The sequence below is a fragment of the Lissotriton vulgaris genome, chromosome 2_1 (assembly GCF_964263255.1).
Source record: "Lissotriton vulgaris chromosome 2_1, aLisVul1.2, whole genome shotgun sequence".
NCBI lineage: Eukaryota > Metazoa > Chordata > Amphibia > Caudata > Salamandridae > Lissotriton > Lissotriton vulgaris.
The window spans coordinates 2,062,968,431-2,062,986,833 of record NC_141687.1 but is presented as its reverse complement, the minus strand read 5'-3'; the positions used below and the strand labels follow the sequence as shown (position 1 = coordinate 2,062,986,833).

Below are 18,403 nucleotides of genomic sequence, written 5' to 3'. Positions count from 1 at the left end.
AGGAGAGATGGGGAAGAAGTTTGGGGTTCAGATAGTGAGAACACAATCTGAGAATCGTCGGCATACGACATGAAGGTTAGACCCGCTTTTTCCACTAGATCCGCTAGGGATCTAAGATATAAGTTGAAAAAGAGCGGGCTAAGGATGGAGCCCTGCGGTACTCCATGAGGGGAATTGAAAGTTCCCGAACATGCCGCTGCCGATGATATTTGAAAGGTCCGATGACTCAAAAAAGATCTAATCCATTGCAGTGCGTTTCCGCCTATTCCATTTTTTTCCAGTAGAGCGATTAGCCTTTTATGCGATACGGTGTCAAAGGCTGCGCTTAAGTCAAGTAAAATAAGCGCAACCGTTTGACCATTGTCGAGGAGTTCCTCATGGTTTCAGAAACACCCAATAGGGCAGTTTCTGTAGAGAAACCCGCTCGGAAACCTGACTGGGTGGGGTGAAGTAAGGCATTTTCCTCCGAAAAAAGTGTCAGGGCTGAATGCACGTGTCTTTCCAAGCATTTGGAAAAAGCAGGAAGGAGTGAAATAGGCCTATAATTGGCCAATTTATCCGGATCGGCTGTAGGTTTTTTCAGCAGTGGTGTCACTATAGCATGTTTCCATATCTTTGGCACTGTGAAAAGCTCTAATGATGAATTTAGGGTGTCCGCAATGATTTTGAGGGCAGGCGTGTCAAGTAATTTTATTATCTTGATAGGAATGGGATCCTGTGGAGAACCAGATTTTATCGTCTTCATAATTGAGATGAGAGCATCAGTTGTAATAGGGGGCCATTTGTGGAGGGTCTGATTTATGGGCGGAGTGTACTCCCAGTCTTCCTTAGGGGCGGTTGTCGAAGTGTTTTTATCTATTTCGACAATCAAATTGTCAATTTTATCAGAGAAAAATTGAGCTAAGTCCTGGCATTGCTTCATGTTTAAGGGCCGCGTTGGAGCAGTAGTTTGAGCCCCTGCGAGGTCTTTAACTGTATTAAACAGCGTTTTTGATTTATTCGCAGCTTCCATTATAGTCGTGGTTACAAATGTAGTGCGAGCTTTTCTACATGCAGTATGGTAGAGATTTCTAGCTGAATGATGCCTCTATTTTTTATCAGGATCGAAGTCTCTGCGCCAGTCTCTCTCAAGTGCCTTGCATTTAGTTTTTTCTTCCTTAAGAGAGTCAGTAAACCAGGGGGCCGGGGGACGGTGTAGGTTCCCCTTGGTCTTAGTCTGGGTTAAACAGGCATCTGCCGCATTGGTGAGCCATAGTTGGGTGGCCATGGCAATGCTTTCCATATTATGATTTTTATTTGGGGGATGTGAGTTTAGGTTCGCGTTAAGATTGGAGATATCTAGAGCTTTCCAGTTTTTCCTCAGAGAAGGCAGTGACCTATTTTGGTCTGTTGAGGTACTGGGTATAGTAAGATAGACTTTAACTAGAAAATGGTCTGACCAGCATACAGGGATATTTTCTATCCAGGTAAGTGAGGGAAGGTTTGACAATATCGGGTCAAGTAGGTGTCCTGCCCTGTGGGTAGGCCCTAAGTTAATAAGATGAATGTTTGTGGCTAAAAGATCATCCAGTAAATTCATGCATGTTTTGTTCGATTTATCTTCTAAATGAAGATTCAAATCTCCGATGATCGAGAAGTTTTTGGATGTTAATATAAAAGGGGTAATATGATTTGCTAGTTCCATAGCCCATTTGGTGCCATTTCCGGGAGGTCGGTACATAAGAATACCGGACAGCGTGAAGTTTGGATTAAGGCATAATTTAAAAGATGCAGCTTACAGATGCCCTTCCCTCCAGGTCAGGCATTATTACCTCCTGAACCTGGCCTCTCAACCCAGGGACTACACCCTGCGGCTGAGCACTTGCCTGGCACACCAGGACTTCCAGGGGAGCATGCATGGCCATCCCCCCCCAAGGGTAACAAATACCTCACTTGTTGCGTGACAGTGTGTCTGATGCTGATCTCCCGACCCCTGTCCATCTGACAGTGCGTGAAGACCCCAGAACAGAAGTGGTGTCAGCGTGGTCACTCCTAGAAGGTTCAGCCCTTATGGCTGGCCCCTGACCCACTGGGTTCTCCCTCGTCAGGGATAGTAAGCGCTAAATAAATGCAATTACAATACAATACAATACAGGGGACCGCATCCCCCTCTCAACCCTCCATCTGGACTTCTGCATCCTCCACTCAGACGTGGTACCACCAGACACCAGAACTGGTAAAGCTCTGCTTACAGACGCTCCAAGTTCTCCTGACACTAGGAGATCCCCCTCAAAGAATGTTCTACCAGTACCTCTTTACCTCCCCACCTGGTGTTCCCATTGGGAACCCTCCTGGCCCTGCGACTGGGTTATGGGCACCTTGGGACTGATCCCATTCCCACTCCTTTTCCGGGGGGACAGAACGTGAGACACTACACCCCCTCACACTACACCGGGACCTATCAGGGCTACTAAGCACCTTTCCTACCACCTTGGGCAGGGAAATACCCGAGCCCTTCTCCTTAGAGTCACACCGAAATGCCTTATCAGACCCTCTGGCAATAACCCAGAGGTCTGCCACCCATGCAAGCTCCCTGGGATCAGAGAACTTATGCTCCAGAGAACTTATGCTCCAACAGGTGTTGGCGTAACCCTGGAAAACAACAATGGAACATGTACCCTCTGACAATCAGATTGAACTGCCATCAACATTGTTTGCCATGCTACCCACCACCCAACCTTCCAGTGCATCACAACACTCATCCACAAACTCCCCCCAAGACTGGTGAGACAGTTTCTTACTGCCCCTGAACCTCAACCTATACCCTATGGGTGTAACACCCTCTTCCCGGGAACTAGGTACCATGCTCTGGGATCTGGGAGTGGGAGTCCTACACTAGACTTTCTTTTGCTGTCACCACTGGACTCCACCCTCCATGGTGAATCCAGACCACTAAAACTACACTCATGCAACATATGCCTAAGATTTAGCTTTTCTCCGGCCAAGCCCTCTCTGCCTCCGTCATCCTCTCCTGCGCTAGGACCCTTTCAGTCTCAGCCTTTTTCTCTTCAAGGACCAGCTCCTTGAGACTCAACTTCTGAGCCAACAAGGCCTTTTTCTAACCAACCCCAAGCTGCGCTATCTTCTTGGCATGCTCGCATCTGAGCCTTTCCAAAGCCAGCTGGTGCTTCCTTTCTTTCTTCCTATTCACCCACTCCTCTGGGGAGAGGGAAAGAGATGGGGCACTGGACCCAGCAAGGGACTCTCTCTCTACGGGGTCCTCACTATAAACTGGCGTCCCTGTCCTGTGATTTTTTACCTCCTCTTCAGATTCTTCAGGGCCACCGCCCTCCAGGGGTATGGACTGGGAACCCTCACTCTCAGAGTCCTCCCCAGAACCACTGTACACAATAAAAAAATGAGTTTTGCGAGCAGATCAGGAGAAAAAAATCCCGAACCACGTGATTATCTAAAATGCAGAGTTTTGTACTGCAACCATGCGTCACTGTGGTACTGCGCAAACGCAAGTCCTATCCCACTGCTGACAACCAATGTTAGAAATGGGATTTCGGGTTGACTAGGGCATGATGACATCACTGATGACGTTATCCACAGAACCACTCACATTCTCATAGAAAGTCTCATACAACCAATCCTAGTCCCACACAACTACTCACATACCAACCATCCACATACCTATACACCAACACACAACCACTAATTTACCCATGCAGCCACTCGTACCTACTCACCCATCTAGCCACTCACACAGCCACACACTCACCCTTACAGCTACTCACTCATAGAGCCTCTCAACACAGCTACTCATTCACTCATAAAGGCGTTAACACTCACAAACCCACACAACCACTTACATACCAATTTGCACATCCATACAAGCACTCACACATCTGCTCTCACATCTGCTCTCACCCATACATCCATTCACACACTTACTCCACAATACAGCCACTAACACACCAACTCACTTAACTGAACACACTTAAATAGCCACTCTCTCACTCATATAGCCACTTACATACCCACATACGAACCCATAGAGCCACTCAATGCATTCGACAGGATTTCCACAAATGTTATAGGACACTATACGAAGAGAATCAGAATGTAGAACAGAGCTCAATCGGAGAATATCTTGAAGGTGTTCAATTATAACAATTCACCTCTCAAGATTCAGAATCTTTGGAGGCCTACTTCACAGAGGAAGAATTATATAGGAGCACTGAACGATCTCCTTTCTGGTAAGGCAATGGGACCGGACCAGATCTCCCCCCCCCACCCCCACCCCCGAGTTCTAGAAAACCTTTTTCACTGTTCTAGGCCCGATCTGATTAAAACATTTAAAAAGGCTCAGATATGGAATAATGTTACAGAGTCATGGGCCCAGGACTTAATTGCAATTTAAAAACAACAAAGGTAAGCCCTCTCAGGATGCAGGTTTTTATAGATCCATTACCCTCATGAACAGCGATGTGATAATATTCTCAAAGGCACTAGCGTCACACTAAGTTTAATCATTGGTAAGGTGATCCATCCTCGACAGCATGGGTTTAAACCTGGAAGAGGTACCACAGAACAGATTGGATTCGAAGGGTGATAACGCTGCTTGATGCAGCGGCTGTCTCAGGAGAGGCTATGGCATTAATCCTACTTGATGCAAAACAACAGTTGATGGACAGAATGCAGAACGATGTCATACATTCACCCCAGTACAGAGATCTGGCGTTTTTCGTACATTGGTTTTTGCATTAATCCTACTTGATGCCATAGGGTTTCCTGGGATTATCTGTGGATCGTCCTCAAACTGTTTGGTATAGGAAAAGGCTTTTTTTAATGCAATTCAGGGCTTATACAGGAGCCCAGTGGGCAGATTAAGAGTGAATGAAGGTCACACAGACCCAATATAGATTACAAGGGGGACTAGGCAGGGGTGCCCGTGCTCCCCCCTTCTCTTGGCATTATATATCGACCTCCTGATTCGAAAAATTGACGCAAATAGAAGTATTAACCCAATGAGATTTCAGAAACTAAAAACAAAAATCCTCGCATGTGCAGATGATCTGGCAGTAGTTACACCAAACAGCACTTGTGGTAATAGGGGCGGAAGCGCTGACATTCAAGAAGATCTCAGGGTATTTACTCAACCAGCAAAAAACACAGATAGTTATAAACAATTCAACTGATCTGGAGGATCAACAGATGACCCAGGAAGGTACCTATTAAGAGAAAAATATTGCCTTAGAGCTTGATCAAGTGGTAGAGTTTAATATAGCTCCAGTCATCTGGAAAGGAAAACATTACTTTGACAGGCTGCATAATCTTCATCCTTCTATAGTTGGCCAGTGCAATATAATTATGATGAGTTTTTTGCCCAATATTTTATATCTGTTCAGGGCCATACTCCTTGATTTTGAAAACCATTGGTTTAAGGGGTTAGAGAATATGTTCAATAGCATTATCTGGGCACACATGAAGATTAGGAGAGCATTAAGATTTCTGACTCTTGCAACAGAGAGAGGATGGGTGGTGCCAGACCTTAGACTCTCCTATGGGGCTGCAGCTCTACAAAATATGCAGGGGGTGATGGGAGGGAAGGCAGAAGATCGGTGGAGCCAAACTGATTTACCAGACGTTTACTAGTACTACTCGGAGACGAGGCCCAGGGCTGCCTCCTGAAATATTGCGAGCCCAGCTATTACAAAAAAGTAGCATTTAAAAGTAAAATGGGGCTTGGTAGAATGAACTTTTACACTCAATTTTAAACTTGATGCTCCCTGGAATTTTCCAAGATAACATTATGGCAAGATGGGAGGACTCGGGTATTCAGGTAGTAGGGGATCTTATGGATTCAAATGGATTTCAGCCAATGTAAAGTTAAAAGATCTCACGAACTGCAGCAGTCAAAACATCTATATGTTGAGCTGTCCCTGTAAATTGGCATATATTGGTAAGACATCGCGTGACTTAAGAATAAGATACAACGAACATAAATCTGCGATTCATAAGAGTAAGACAAGAGCCTCGCTCGTCAAACATTGTCTGGAAAAACATCACTCTGAAGGAGATATCAGGTGGTGTATTTTGGAAAAGGTTAAAAGCCAAGTAGGAACACCAATGGACATAATTCGCAAAAGAAGGGAAACCTTTTGGATTTTTACTAATGACAGTGTGAAACATGGACTGAACGAAGAGATTCAGTAGAATGTCACTAGACCTTGGTAAAGTTCATTTATCGAGACTATGTAGGTTGGTAGGCACTACTTGCTAGTAGGAATATTGTCTGAGTCTGTTTCTTGCCATAGATACCACATTCATTCTAGATGGTTAGAATGGCTGTTGGGTTGGTTGATTCTTGTATGGACAGTTGTCCATACAAGTTGTCACACCTACCCAACATGGTTGAGTAGGTGTGGCATACACTGGTTAATCTGCTATCATATCATGATCTGAATCATGGGAATAGACGGCAGTCTATTTGTAAAACTAACTAAGTTCGGGACTATCTTTGACAGGGACTTTATTTATTTATTTATATGGCGCTAGAATCGACCACCGAATGGGTATCTCGGCGCTTAAACTGACTGGGAAACGAGGCAGTGGTTCTTAGCAGTTTATCGTTAACAGTTAACATTTAACAGTTCTTAGCAGTTAACATCTTTGTTAACTTCAGTAAGGAAATTTCCTTAAATGTGAACCCAGCGAGTAGGTACAAGCTGTAGCTGGGTGTCCTGGGTTGATGTTAATGGTTAGGAAGGCAGGAATTTACCTTATATGACTATTTAGTGAGTAGGAATAAGCTGGTGCTGTGTGCCCTTGGAGTAGTTTGATGGCTAACGCTGCAGCTTTGATGGTAATAACCTCACTATATAGTGAGGTTTAAAGATCGACTGTTGCGTTTCTTTTTAGTCTTAGTATCCCCAGTGCAGTCGTTTACTGGGAACATACAAGCTATAGCACCTCAGAGTTATTAAAAAGATACAGCACAAACTAAGATGGCGTGCCACTTTGCGGCAGGTCAGTCTGTCGTCAGTGTCGATGAATCACCATGTGAGCTGAGTGTCATCGAGGTTACGCGCGCTTTCCGTAGTTGAGCACCGCCTATAAATCAACGGGCTCTCATGGATGTCAGTTTCTGTTCGTCAATGGAGGTGACCGATCTAACATGGAGTTACTTCGCGGGGACGTGTGCGTTATTTGAAAAGGTGGACTGGAGTATACATACTAACTGACTGTTGGTAATGAATAGGGTTTTTTACCGTTTGGATTCAGTGTCATTCTGTTAAGGGGAGCCATTTATGCGAGTTTTATTGGTCTCTTTCATGCGTCCGGTATTTTTTGTGAACTGAAACCGAGGGGTTGTATTGGCCAATAAATAGGAGACAAAATGCCTCTGGGGGCCTGCAATTTGAGCAACTCATCAAGCCTCGATAAAGGGTTAGATGCTATCGTTGTATTGCCTAAGGGAAGTTTTGATTAACAACTTAAGGAGTGTACGTTATGTAGGTAATAGGTACCAGGGTTGTATATTGTTCACAGCCGCATTGGACACTATCACGTACTGGTACAGTATATCTTGAACACCGGCAGGTGACACCAGACCCGTAAAAAAGGCTGAGTACGGTTAGAAGTAGCAGTCTGGCAATAATTACATGTTATGTATCAGCTGATCGATGTAGACTACGTGAACCTAATGTCTGATATAGTGAGGACAGTTTGGTGCATTAAATAGGAGTCATGGATATTTAAAAGCATGTATAGCCTCTTTAATACAATCAACCATGGATTGGAGTGGTGAAAGTTGGGTACAATATAGCAATGCCCTGTGACGGCACGTACCATCCTTCTTTTCTTTAAGCTTTGATTGGATACAATAGACGAGACGTGCTTTTATATTCCATTCCAAGATGATGCTCAAATGGCTTTTATTAATGATGAGAATAAATTACATTAAGGCACCTTGAAACCAAACACAAAAGGTATAATGTTAGGACTCATGATGTTACATAGAATAATGGTAGTTGATGGCTAATTTTTAAATCTGATGTTAAGCCTATATTGTAAAAATTCTTTCATGTTTCCTATGTAAAACTATTTTACTGAGGACAGATTGGCATCTAGATTGACTTTGATACACAGTATTGAACATTTTGGGTAAGAAGTCTGATTCAGTAGTGGGTCCTTTAGAGATAACAAGAGAGGGGTAACTGCTACTGATGTTAAAATATGGCTTTACTCTTCCTTTGACAGAGAATGGTTGCCATCATGTATGCCACAGGGTAGATAGTAGATATATTTTGCCCTCATAGGTGGGGAATTAGTAACAGGAAGTATCTAGATATGAGTTGCAATTGTAAGGTTAGCTCTGGCCTAATTCTATAGCTATACGCACACTTAGGGGTAATATATGGTGCACCCTTATGTGTGTTCTCATCTCAAATAAGGAAAAATATGTTTCTTCTTTGTATCTTATATTGTTTGGTAGTGGTGCAAAAACTATTCTTACTAGTGTGACGATTAGTAGGTTTCTCTGCTACGTATTCTGCCCTCAGAAAGTTGGAGTGTAATAATAATGGAGAACTTGATAGTGTGACGATTAGTAGGTTTCTCTTACGTATTCTGCCCTTAGTAAGTTGGGGTGTAATAATAACGGAGAACTCACAATGGTTACGACATGCTTTTCGGTGATGGCACTATTTTGGTGTAATGTGGCACATTTGGATTTAATCACATGTCACTTATACTTTGCAGCTTTGTAAGTTGGTCCAATCGATGTCATTTTATTGTTAAATCATGAGCTGCTAATTGATTTTATTTATATACTCTCTTAGGAATTCCCAGGGTATAGAGAACACTGGTCTGTTATCTGGCGGGTCCTGAGAAAGGTGGTGTTTATCTGCTTCGTAAACCACCGAAACGCGTTGACCAAGACTATTTGGGTCCTGTTATATGCAGTTGACCTAAAGGGTCTCAGAGACTGAAACCAACATTATGTCTCAGATTGTACAGATATATGCGGTTGTGATTGGGATATGAATGTAGTATAAGAGATATGAATGTATGAGAGTTGGTTGGTATGTTTTTATTGTTTCTTTACCTGGGGTTGAAGATGTTGCAACATGGAAAAACAATGTTATATTGTAAAGACATTTGATTATGCTGTAAATATGTACTTTCGATATGTTCAAATGATAAAAAATGATACAAAAATAATCTTGATAAAAAGAAAATAAACAAAGTTAAACTACTATAAATGTGTACATGTTCATGGAGATTAATTTAGTGTACAGCGCATGTTTGAATTCATAATTGAATCTTAGAAAAAGAAATATAGGTAACGAGGGAGTTTCCCACAGTTTGTACCGCTCTCACCAGATCTGCGCTTGCTGGCACGAAAAAAGAAAGAACTGACGTCAGCGCGCGAGGGCGGCGTCTAAGTAACTGCCGCAACGTCATCTCGGCAACCACGACGCCAACAACGGACGCTGAGCCGCCCATCGCCACCTTCCGATGCGCAGGTGTACTGCTGCCGAAAACTTTTCAGATCCAGTCTGTCACCTGGGGGTAATTCTAAGGTAAGGAATCTATCACTACGTGTTTCTTTCAGATATATATATATATATATATATATATATATATATGGAAAACAACTCCTGAAGCAGTGAAAACACCAGGAACGGACCACCACAAAGGTTCTTCAAATTTTCAGTGCATTTATTAAGCCTCTCTCTCACAACATGACGCGTTTCAGCCGGGTCACCCCAGCCTTGATCACATGACGTGTCAGGAAAAACTCCACCCTTAAATACTATGATCAATGTAAAACCCTCCCATTCTTTGCATAAAAAGGGTAAGCAGACTTTTAAAAGTGCATAGTGCAAACGAGCAAAAGCAATTAGAAAAGTTCAACAATTCATTGTATACATTGCTCAACATAATATAATTATTGCTACTTAATCTAAAGACAAAACACTTAAAAAGTGATATTTTGATAAGTTTGAAAAAATCCAGGGCAAGTGCCCAAGTGCTAATCTATAAGTAGTACTATTAGTCCTGCACAATTCTGATAACAATTGATCATAGTAAAACCCAATTGTGAAAATGAAAATGTGGTTAGTTACAACCCTTCATAAATAATAAATTAAAATAAATGAATGTGCGGATGCCATTTTATCAAAAATCTAGTACATGGCCAAAGAGAAGAATATCATATTAAACGTACTAATACTATACAACCTTGAAACCCTACAAAAGGAGCAATTCACAGTCAATCAGTATATATGTGTATATACAGTTAGAACATAGAATGAATAGAATTTAGGCAATTCAGTAGGATCATAATAAAGTGCTAACAATATCAACAGATCCATAATAGATTGATAACCCTCTCTCAGAAAACCTCATAATCAAACTAGAACAACCTAGAAGACCCATTAGGTAATATACAATAAAAGGTTACGTTAAAAATCTATTATTAAAAAAAGTTAATAAATTTACCCTTCAATATAAAATCTAAATTCATTTATATACACACATAAATAACATCTGTATCAGAGGAGCTTAAATTGTCATGAAATGGACATAATGTAAATATTACTTTAGAGAATATCTATTCACCTGATGTTGAGCCCAATATCAGGTATATTTCTAAAATAATATTAATTCCAAACCGATATAAAGTAATATATTCATAGAAAGTTAACCATATCCTCCCCTGTGTTCAAACCATTAGGTATCTTGGTATTTAATCTTACTATGTATTTACTCTCTAGTTGGCGGAGTTTTTTCTCCCTGTCTCCACCTCGTATTGATTTTGAAACAGAGTCAATTACATAGTATTTTAGGTCATCCAATTTGTTGTGATGTACAAGTTTAAAGTGGCGAGCAACCGGATAGGATGGATCCGAGTTCACAATTGCTCGCAAATGTTGGAGGATCCTGTTGAACACAGGAAGTTTAGTACTACCAATATATGATAGTTGACATGTACATTCCAGAACATATACCGCACAGTCGGTTTTACAGGTATAATAACCATTAATCTTATTGGGTATCCCTGAAAAGGGGTCAGTAAAGAATTGTTTATTTATACCGAACTTACAAGCACGACAAGAGAAGCATTTCACAAAACCTCTCTTGTCAGTCAACCAATTCTTTTTTTCTATCACTTCAGGACTAGTTTTCACTAGAGCGTCTCGCATAGATGGTGCTCTTCTGAAAGTGACAGTAGGCTGATTAAGTAGTTCTGGCGACAAAATGATGTCGGTATGAAGAATAGGCCGATGCCTACTCACAATTCTCCTGATATCATGTTCTTGACTACTGTAGGTAGTAATTAACCTTACTGGAGTAGGAGCAGTTATTGTAATCTGATTCTCATCCGTTAACTCACTGACCTCTGTTACAGTGAATGTATTTAATTTACCAAGGGCCCACTGTAGATCTTTGGAACTATAACCTCTCTTCAAAAATCTTTCCTTAGCTTCATGTAAACAAATGTCTAAATCTTCCTTTCTGTTACAGATCCTTTTTATACGTAAAAACTCACCATAGGGAATACTTTTTATGAGGTGCCTAGGGTGAGCACTGCGGGCATGAAGAATAGAATTACCAGCTGTTGCTTTGCGGTGTAATTTAGTGCAAATGTTGTTTTGATCAATAAATACCTCTACATCTAAAAATTCTACCATAGAATCACTGACCTTTGCCGTAAATTCCAAATTAAGGGAATTGTTATTAATCTTCCTGACAAAATCAATAGCGGATTCTTTTGTACCTCTCCATATGACGAACACGTCATCAATGAAACGCCACCATCTGATGACATGTTCTGAATAGTCATCACCATGGGTCTGCATGAGGACGTGCTTCTCCCACCAGCCCACGTGCAAGCACGCATAGCTAGGAGAGAAGCACGCCCCCATAGCCACACCCCTTAACTGATGAAACAACTCTTTATTAAAAATAAAGAAATTGTTAGTTAGACACATTTCTGTCATCTGGACTATCATTTTGTTGTGCTCATTGTAGCAGATATTTCTATCAGACAGGAAGAATTTAATAGCATTCAAGCCATCTTGATGGTTAATACTTGTATATAAGGAACAGATGTCCATCACTAACAAGTGGTAACCATCCTCCCAAGTGACATCTTTCAGTCTATCCAAAAAATGTCTGTGTATCGCGAATAAATGAGGGCAAAGCAGTTACATAGTCGTGAAGAAAAAAATCAACATACTTTGACATCGATTCAAGTAAACTTCCTTGGGCCGATATAATAGGTCGTCCTGGCACTGGGGTTATCTCTTTATGGATTTTAGGGAGTAGGTACAGGGTTGGTGTAATAGGATGCTCTGTTCTTAAGAAATTATACTCATCCTTGTCAATTAAATTTTCCCTCTTCCACTTGGATAACTCTTTAAAAGTTTGATCCTTTACTTTCAAAAGGATTGGAAAGGCTACCTGCTTGTAGCATTGAACATCGCTCAATTGTTTCCTAGCCTCTTCCAAATATGCATCTCTAGGCCATAAAACAATATTGCCGCCTTTATCTGCTTTGTTGATTATGATGTTTTTTTCTTTAGTAAGTTTATCCATAAGGCGGAAATATTGTTGTTCTTTATACTGACTTTTTTTATTCAGTGAAATACATTTTTTATGGAGGACTTTAAGATCACTAATTACGCAATCCCCAAAAATGTCTATCGCATCTCTTGCCATTATAGGCATGAATGTAGATGCTGGCCGAAAAGGAGTAAGGGCAGCATTAGATGTTGATATACCCATACTTTGAAGGTCTTCTTGTGTGTTCAATTCACTCTCATCATTCTCATTTGACAAACCACTTACTGTACGAAGTACAGATACATCAGCTACTTGGAAACGAGTGCTGGGCTGGTTTTCAGCATTAATCACTGTTGCTTTAACATTAGCCTTCTTTAATTTATGGAACTTGACCAGCTTCAACTTTCTGATAAGCTTAAAAATGTCAATACGAGATTGCACATATTTAAAATTATTTTTGGGACAGAAAGAAAGCCCCAAAGAAAGCAACTGTAATTCTGCAGTGTTTAATTCTAGCTCAGTCATATTTATAACAGTATTGACAGATGAACGGTCTACATCATTTGACTGGCTCACAGACGTGTTCAATTTCTTTTCTTGAAGCCTCCGCGCTTTCCTCCTCTTTGCGCTTTTTGTTCCTTCTACAGCATTTTGCGGCTGCGCTTGGGGTGCCCATGATCTGAGGGTTTGACGCCGGTCCTCTATCATGAACCCCAATTCCTCCGAGGGAGTGAAGCTTTGGGGTTCCGACAGGTTTAAATGTTGCTCATTTTCTCCTGAGATTGATTCTGCATTGCTTGAAACAAGACTAGATCCTGAGCTTGAAGCATTATCCGAGATAGTCCCTTGATTAATAGAGATTAACGGTGGTTGGACTTTACTATTAATTGCCACTTTTTTAACATTATCGAAGCGCTTGGCAAAGGTAAAAACACGTCCAGTCTCATAATCGCGTTTGTCCCGCGCAAACTTAGTTATTTTGCGATTCATTATAACACTCTCATGTTTGTCAAGGCGTCTCTGTATATCTTCTCTTCCTTTTTTGACCGCGTCTTTTTGGTCTAATGCATCAAGTTCTGCAATTAACAACTCTATTTCAGCCGCTATTTCCACTCTATCAATCTCAGCATATTTAACAAGCATTATAACCATATTCATGGAGCATTCTAAATTATTCGTAGCCCATTCTTTCAGCATCAAAGGATTAGGTTTGTCAAATGAAGGTGCAATTAGAACACGCAGTCCTCTAGGAACCCTTCCTGCCTCTATGTACTTTTCCAAGGACTTACGTTCCCACCACTTCGTTAGTTCATTTTTCTGTAGTTTTTCAAGTTTTTTTAGCAAGTTTTTGATATCTTTCACCTCCGTGGCTTGCACATTGTGTTGTTGCCTGGTTCCAGAAGTTACCGGTATATTGGCAAACATAGCATCCGCACGCTCATCACGGTTCCTGAGCACGTCAGTTGTGGACGCCATAGCGCTAATATTTGGGCAAATATAAAGGTATGCACAATTCAATAATATAGCGACTTGTTTAAATAGCTTGTTCCCAGTCCAAACGATAACCTAATATTCAAATAGGTGTTCGGTAAGTAAAGTCTTGGAAAATAACAAGTCGCTAAAAGTCCTTAAATCTTCACACCCACAGCTCACAGGCAAAGGGCTCCTCTTCGCGCACAAGAGCAAACGTCTCACCTGCTCAGCAACGCAATCCGGACCTGGAATCCTCCGACGCCGTGGTCCTGATCTTCGCCAAACGCAGGCTTGCCGCTTCACCTACGTGACGCTCGGAGCTTCCTTGTTCCGCCTAGTGGGGGGCTGGAGTACTGTACCACTTCCGGGTTAAGTCCAACTATCGCGAACGAGAACAGCCGCCGAAAAAACCAGCCACAAACGTGAAGAGGGTCCGTTGAACACGCCGACAGCCACTGCGTGTTGAAATCAATGGAAAACAACTCCTGAAGCAGTGAAAACACCAGGAACGGACCACCACAAAGGTTCTTCAAATTTTCAGTGCATTTAGTAAGCCTCTCTCTCACAACATGACGCGTTTCAGCCGGGTCACCCCAGCCTTGATCACATGACGTGTCAGGAAAAACTCCACCCTTAAATACTATGATCAATGTAAAACCCTCCCATTCTTCGCATGAAAAGGGTAAGCAGACTTTTAAAAGTGCATAGTGCAAACGAGCAAAAGCAATTAGAAAAGTTCAACAATTCATTGTATACATTGCTCAACATAATATAATTATTGCTACTTAATCTAAAGACAAAACACTTAAAAAGTGATATTTTGATAAGTTTGAAAAAATTTGATTATGCTGTAAATATGTACTTTCGATATGTTCAAATGATAAAAAATGATACAAAAATAATCTTGATAAAAAGAAAATAAACAAAGTTAAACTACTATAAATGTGTACATGTTCATGGAGATTAATTTAGTTTACAGCGCATGTTTGAATTCATAATTGAATCTTAGAAAAAGAAATATAGGTAACGAGGGAGTTTACCACAGTTTGTACCGCTCTCACCAGATCTGCGCTTGCTGGCACGAAAAAAGAAAGAACTGACGTCAGCGCGCGAGGGCGGCGTCTAAGTAACTGCCGCAACGTCATCTCGGAAACCACGACGCCAACAACGGACGCTGAGCCGCCCATCGCCACCTTCCGATGCGCAGGTGTACTGCTGCCGAAAACTTTTCAGATCCAGTCTGTCACCTGGGGGTAATTCTAAGGTAAGGAATCTATCACTACGTGTTTCTTTCAGATATATATATATATATATATATATATATATATACACACACAAACTTTTTTGTTCCACAAAAAGGGGTGTCGACACTCAAGCTCATATTCAAATGCATGTTTAATCCCACTTTTACGCTATGCCCGTTGGTGGACATGGCCTAAAAGTGAGATTAAACCTATATTGAGTAAGTAGCTAAATTATGGAGGATTGTCTTATCAAAGTCAATTAACTTCCTCTTGCATGTTACATCAAATGTAATATGTTTAAAGCACAAACATTCATTTAAATGGTACATCTCTTTACTAAAGAAAAAGGAACAAAAAAGTACAAAACATTTGCTCATTAGATTATCTGTTGTAATATAAATGCACCACATGTAAGTGTGCATGGTGCTGGCTAACAGACAATGCTAAAACTAGTTAATTTTGATACGAGTTCGTAATTAACACATCTTACCTAGGCAGTAGCTGGGAATAAGAGTTGGAAGCCAGGCAACGTTTGAGAAGGCTGAAGTATGCAGTGAGTTAATTCGAGCCAATTCCGACACACCTCCGCTGTATGACAAGGGTCCGATTGGGTCCACACGCCACAGAATGAGCTCACTGTATATTGCATTTGGATCATGAAACGTTCGTGTAGCTGCATTTCGGAAATGTTGCCTAGAGGAGCCTTTAAAATGCTTGGCAGGGTCCATAATTCTATTATAGCTGTCAGAATCCCAAGAAAGTTCAGATTCAGGAGTTAATAAGGCATTGTGATGTGATGACGTGAGCAACAGTGGCAAAACAGAGTGGCAAGCCAAATCATTGAGATGGAATCGGTGTCCACAGTATCGAAATTTGTGTGATACAGTGAGAACTGTTGTGAATGAAGATTTATCAGCAAATGTGACTGCCCACTGATTAAGAGACCCATCAATGTGTTTTGAAACCATCATCACTGAAGGAGCAACCACAGGAACAGTTGCTGGGCTTTCAGGGGTGCTTGATTTTTTATCCACTGAAATGTGAGAAGAAATGCTTGAGGAGAAATTCTCATGCATAGAAGTAGCGGCATACATCAAAATATTTTTACTGAGTGAGCTTGCATCACCGGAAGGAAAAGCAACTGGAATCCGAGAAGAGAATGAAACCTAGAAAACGAAGGGTTAAGAAACGTTGTTTATTTGCTTGCTATGATTTTACATACATTACCAAATGAGATGCATTTAATTTGAATATTCGAAAAATACACTAAAACCATGCCAAAACCACAGTTCTGTAAACTATTTCATTAAATGTGGAGACGAAATGAAGTCCAAAGTGTTTTTTCACCTACGTAATTAAAGAACAGTACAAAAAATCTGGCCTATTTTGAAAGGTTTTGCTGATGGGACAAATTTGGAACACAGAACTACCTTTGAAAAAAAAAATCAAACATTTTACTTTCCGGTCATGATGGCTCGCATTTGCTGTAACTTAACTCCCAAGCTAAGCTCCTAACTCAGTTTTTTAGAATTATGACATGAAAAGCAAATGCTAGTAGCTGCCCTTGTTTACAAATAACCTAGACACATTCACATCTGTCTCGAAGGTGTGGTCTGAATTGTCCATTACAAGAGAACAACGCCAAATCATAAAAACTGTTAAATATGGATTCCTGCTTGAATTTCTTTGTGCTCCTTCGAACTCTTTCTCAAAGATTTTATTAAATAAATGGACTATGAGGTATACACTGGAAAGGGCCATGCTGACCGTTTACTCCACTGGGCATTTCCCCATGGGGCCAGAGTCGTTACAAACCTTTTTTTGACAGAAAAATCCGTTCTTTCAGACAACATTCATTAACACCCAGCCATCTCCTGTTCCTGGATAACGGTAGTGATGCCTGCATTTCAGTATTCCATATTGCTAGTGGCGGAGGCTCAGGTGGTAAGCAATTTAAAAGTTAAAGTATAGGGCAATTAAAGAAGTAACGGTAAGTATACTGACAAATTAAATCACTAAGAAAAACGGGTCGATTTAGCAGTAAAATAAGTTCAAATTGCGTTCATGAAATGTCCGAAGAATAGAAACATGAAGATGGAAGATACATTGAAAGGAGTGCACTACCAGGAATAACAGGAAGGTAGAATGTTTGGCTGGTTAGAAAGGTAAGGAGGGGTAGAGGCAGGCATGGTGGTGAGGGGAGAAACAGATGCATGCTAGGAGAGCACTGTGAGGGAGGGATGTGAAATGGGAAGAGGCACTGAAAGGTGGGTCGGATAAAGACCATAGTGAGGCAAACACAAGGGTAGCGAGGGGTGAAGGGTAGACAAAGAAGTGAGGTGTAGAAGAAAAAGATTCAGGTGAACAGAAAGGTAAATCGGAGAGGGGAGAATAACGCAGCCGTAGATCGAGAGAGGGTCAGGTAGAGAGGAAGAGGTGTGTCAAAGACAGGTAGAGACAGCTGAGGAAGAGGCAGCTGCAGCCCCTCTTGGGCAAGATTGAGACCATTCTGGTTTGGGAGCTCTCCAAGATCCAGACAGAGATGAGAACCCTCTTAGGCTTCACCAGTTACTACAGGAAATTTGTGAAGCGCTATGGCACCATTGTTGCACCCTTGACAAAGCAGACTCGCAAGAAGCAGGTGATCTGGACAGAGGCGTACCAGAATGCTTTTGACACCCTGACCACAAGGCCTCTGACTTCTCCCAAGAATGTATTCTTCACAGCCGCCTACGAGCATGGCATGGGGCTGTGCTCTCGCAGCTAAATGAAGAGGATTTGGATCAACCTGTAGCCTTCATCAGTAGGATGTTACTTCCCTGGAAGCAAAGGTGGAATCAAATAGAACGGGAAGCCTTTGCAGTGGTCTGGCACTGATGAAGTTGATATATGTTTAGGGCTCACTGGGTTCAGTTGGCCACCAAACCCTCAGATGGCTAATGCAAATTCGGGATGAGAATCCTTAACTGTTGAGGTGGTCCATCTCCCTAGAGGGAATGGACTTTATGGTGACCTGGCAAAATAAACCTTTTGCCAGGTCTAAATATTCCTTTTTACCACTTATAAGTCACCCCTAAAGTAGGCCCTGCAGGTTCGCAGAGCAGGGTGCTGGTATTTAAAAAAAA

The 18,403-nt window shown here is 41.5% G+C and overlaps 1 protein-coding gene across 2 annotated transcripts in view; it reads right to left on the bottom strand.

Annotated features, from left to right (window-relative positions):
• DMXL2 (Dmx like 2) overlaps positions 1-18,403 on the bottom strand; it is a 2,078,996-nt gene that overhangs the window by 1,810,939 nt on the left and 249,654 nt on the right. For both annotated transcript variants that reach the window (XM_086958287.1, XM_086958289.1), the window contains exon 12: positions 15,769-16,444. In XM_086958287.1, coding sequence (XP_086814413.1) covers positions 15,769-16,444 — 676 coding nt within the window. The remainder of the gene's footprint in view (positions 1-15,768; positions 16,445-18,403) is intronic.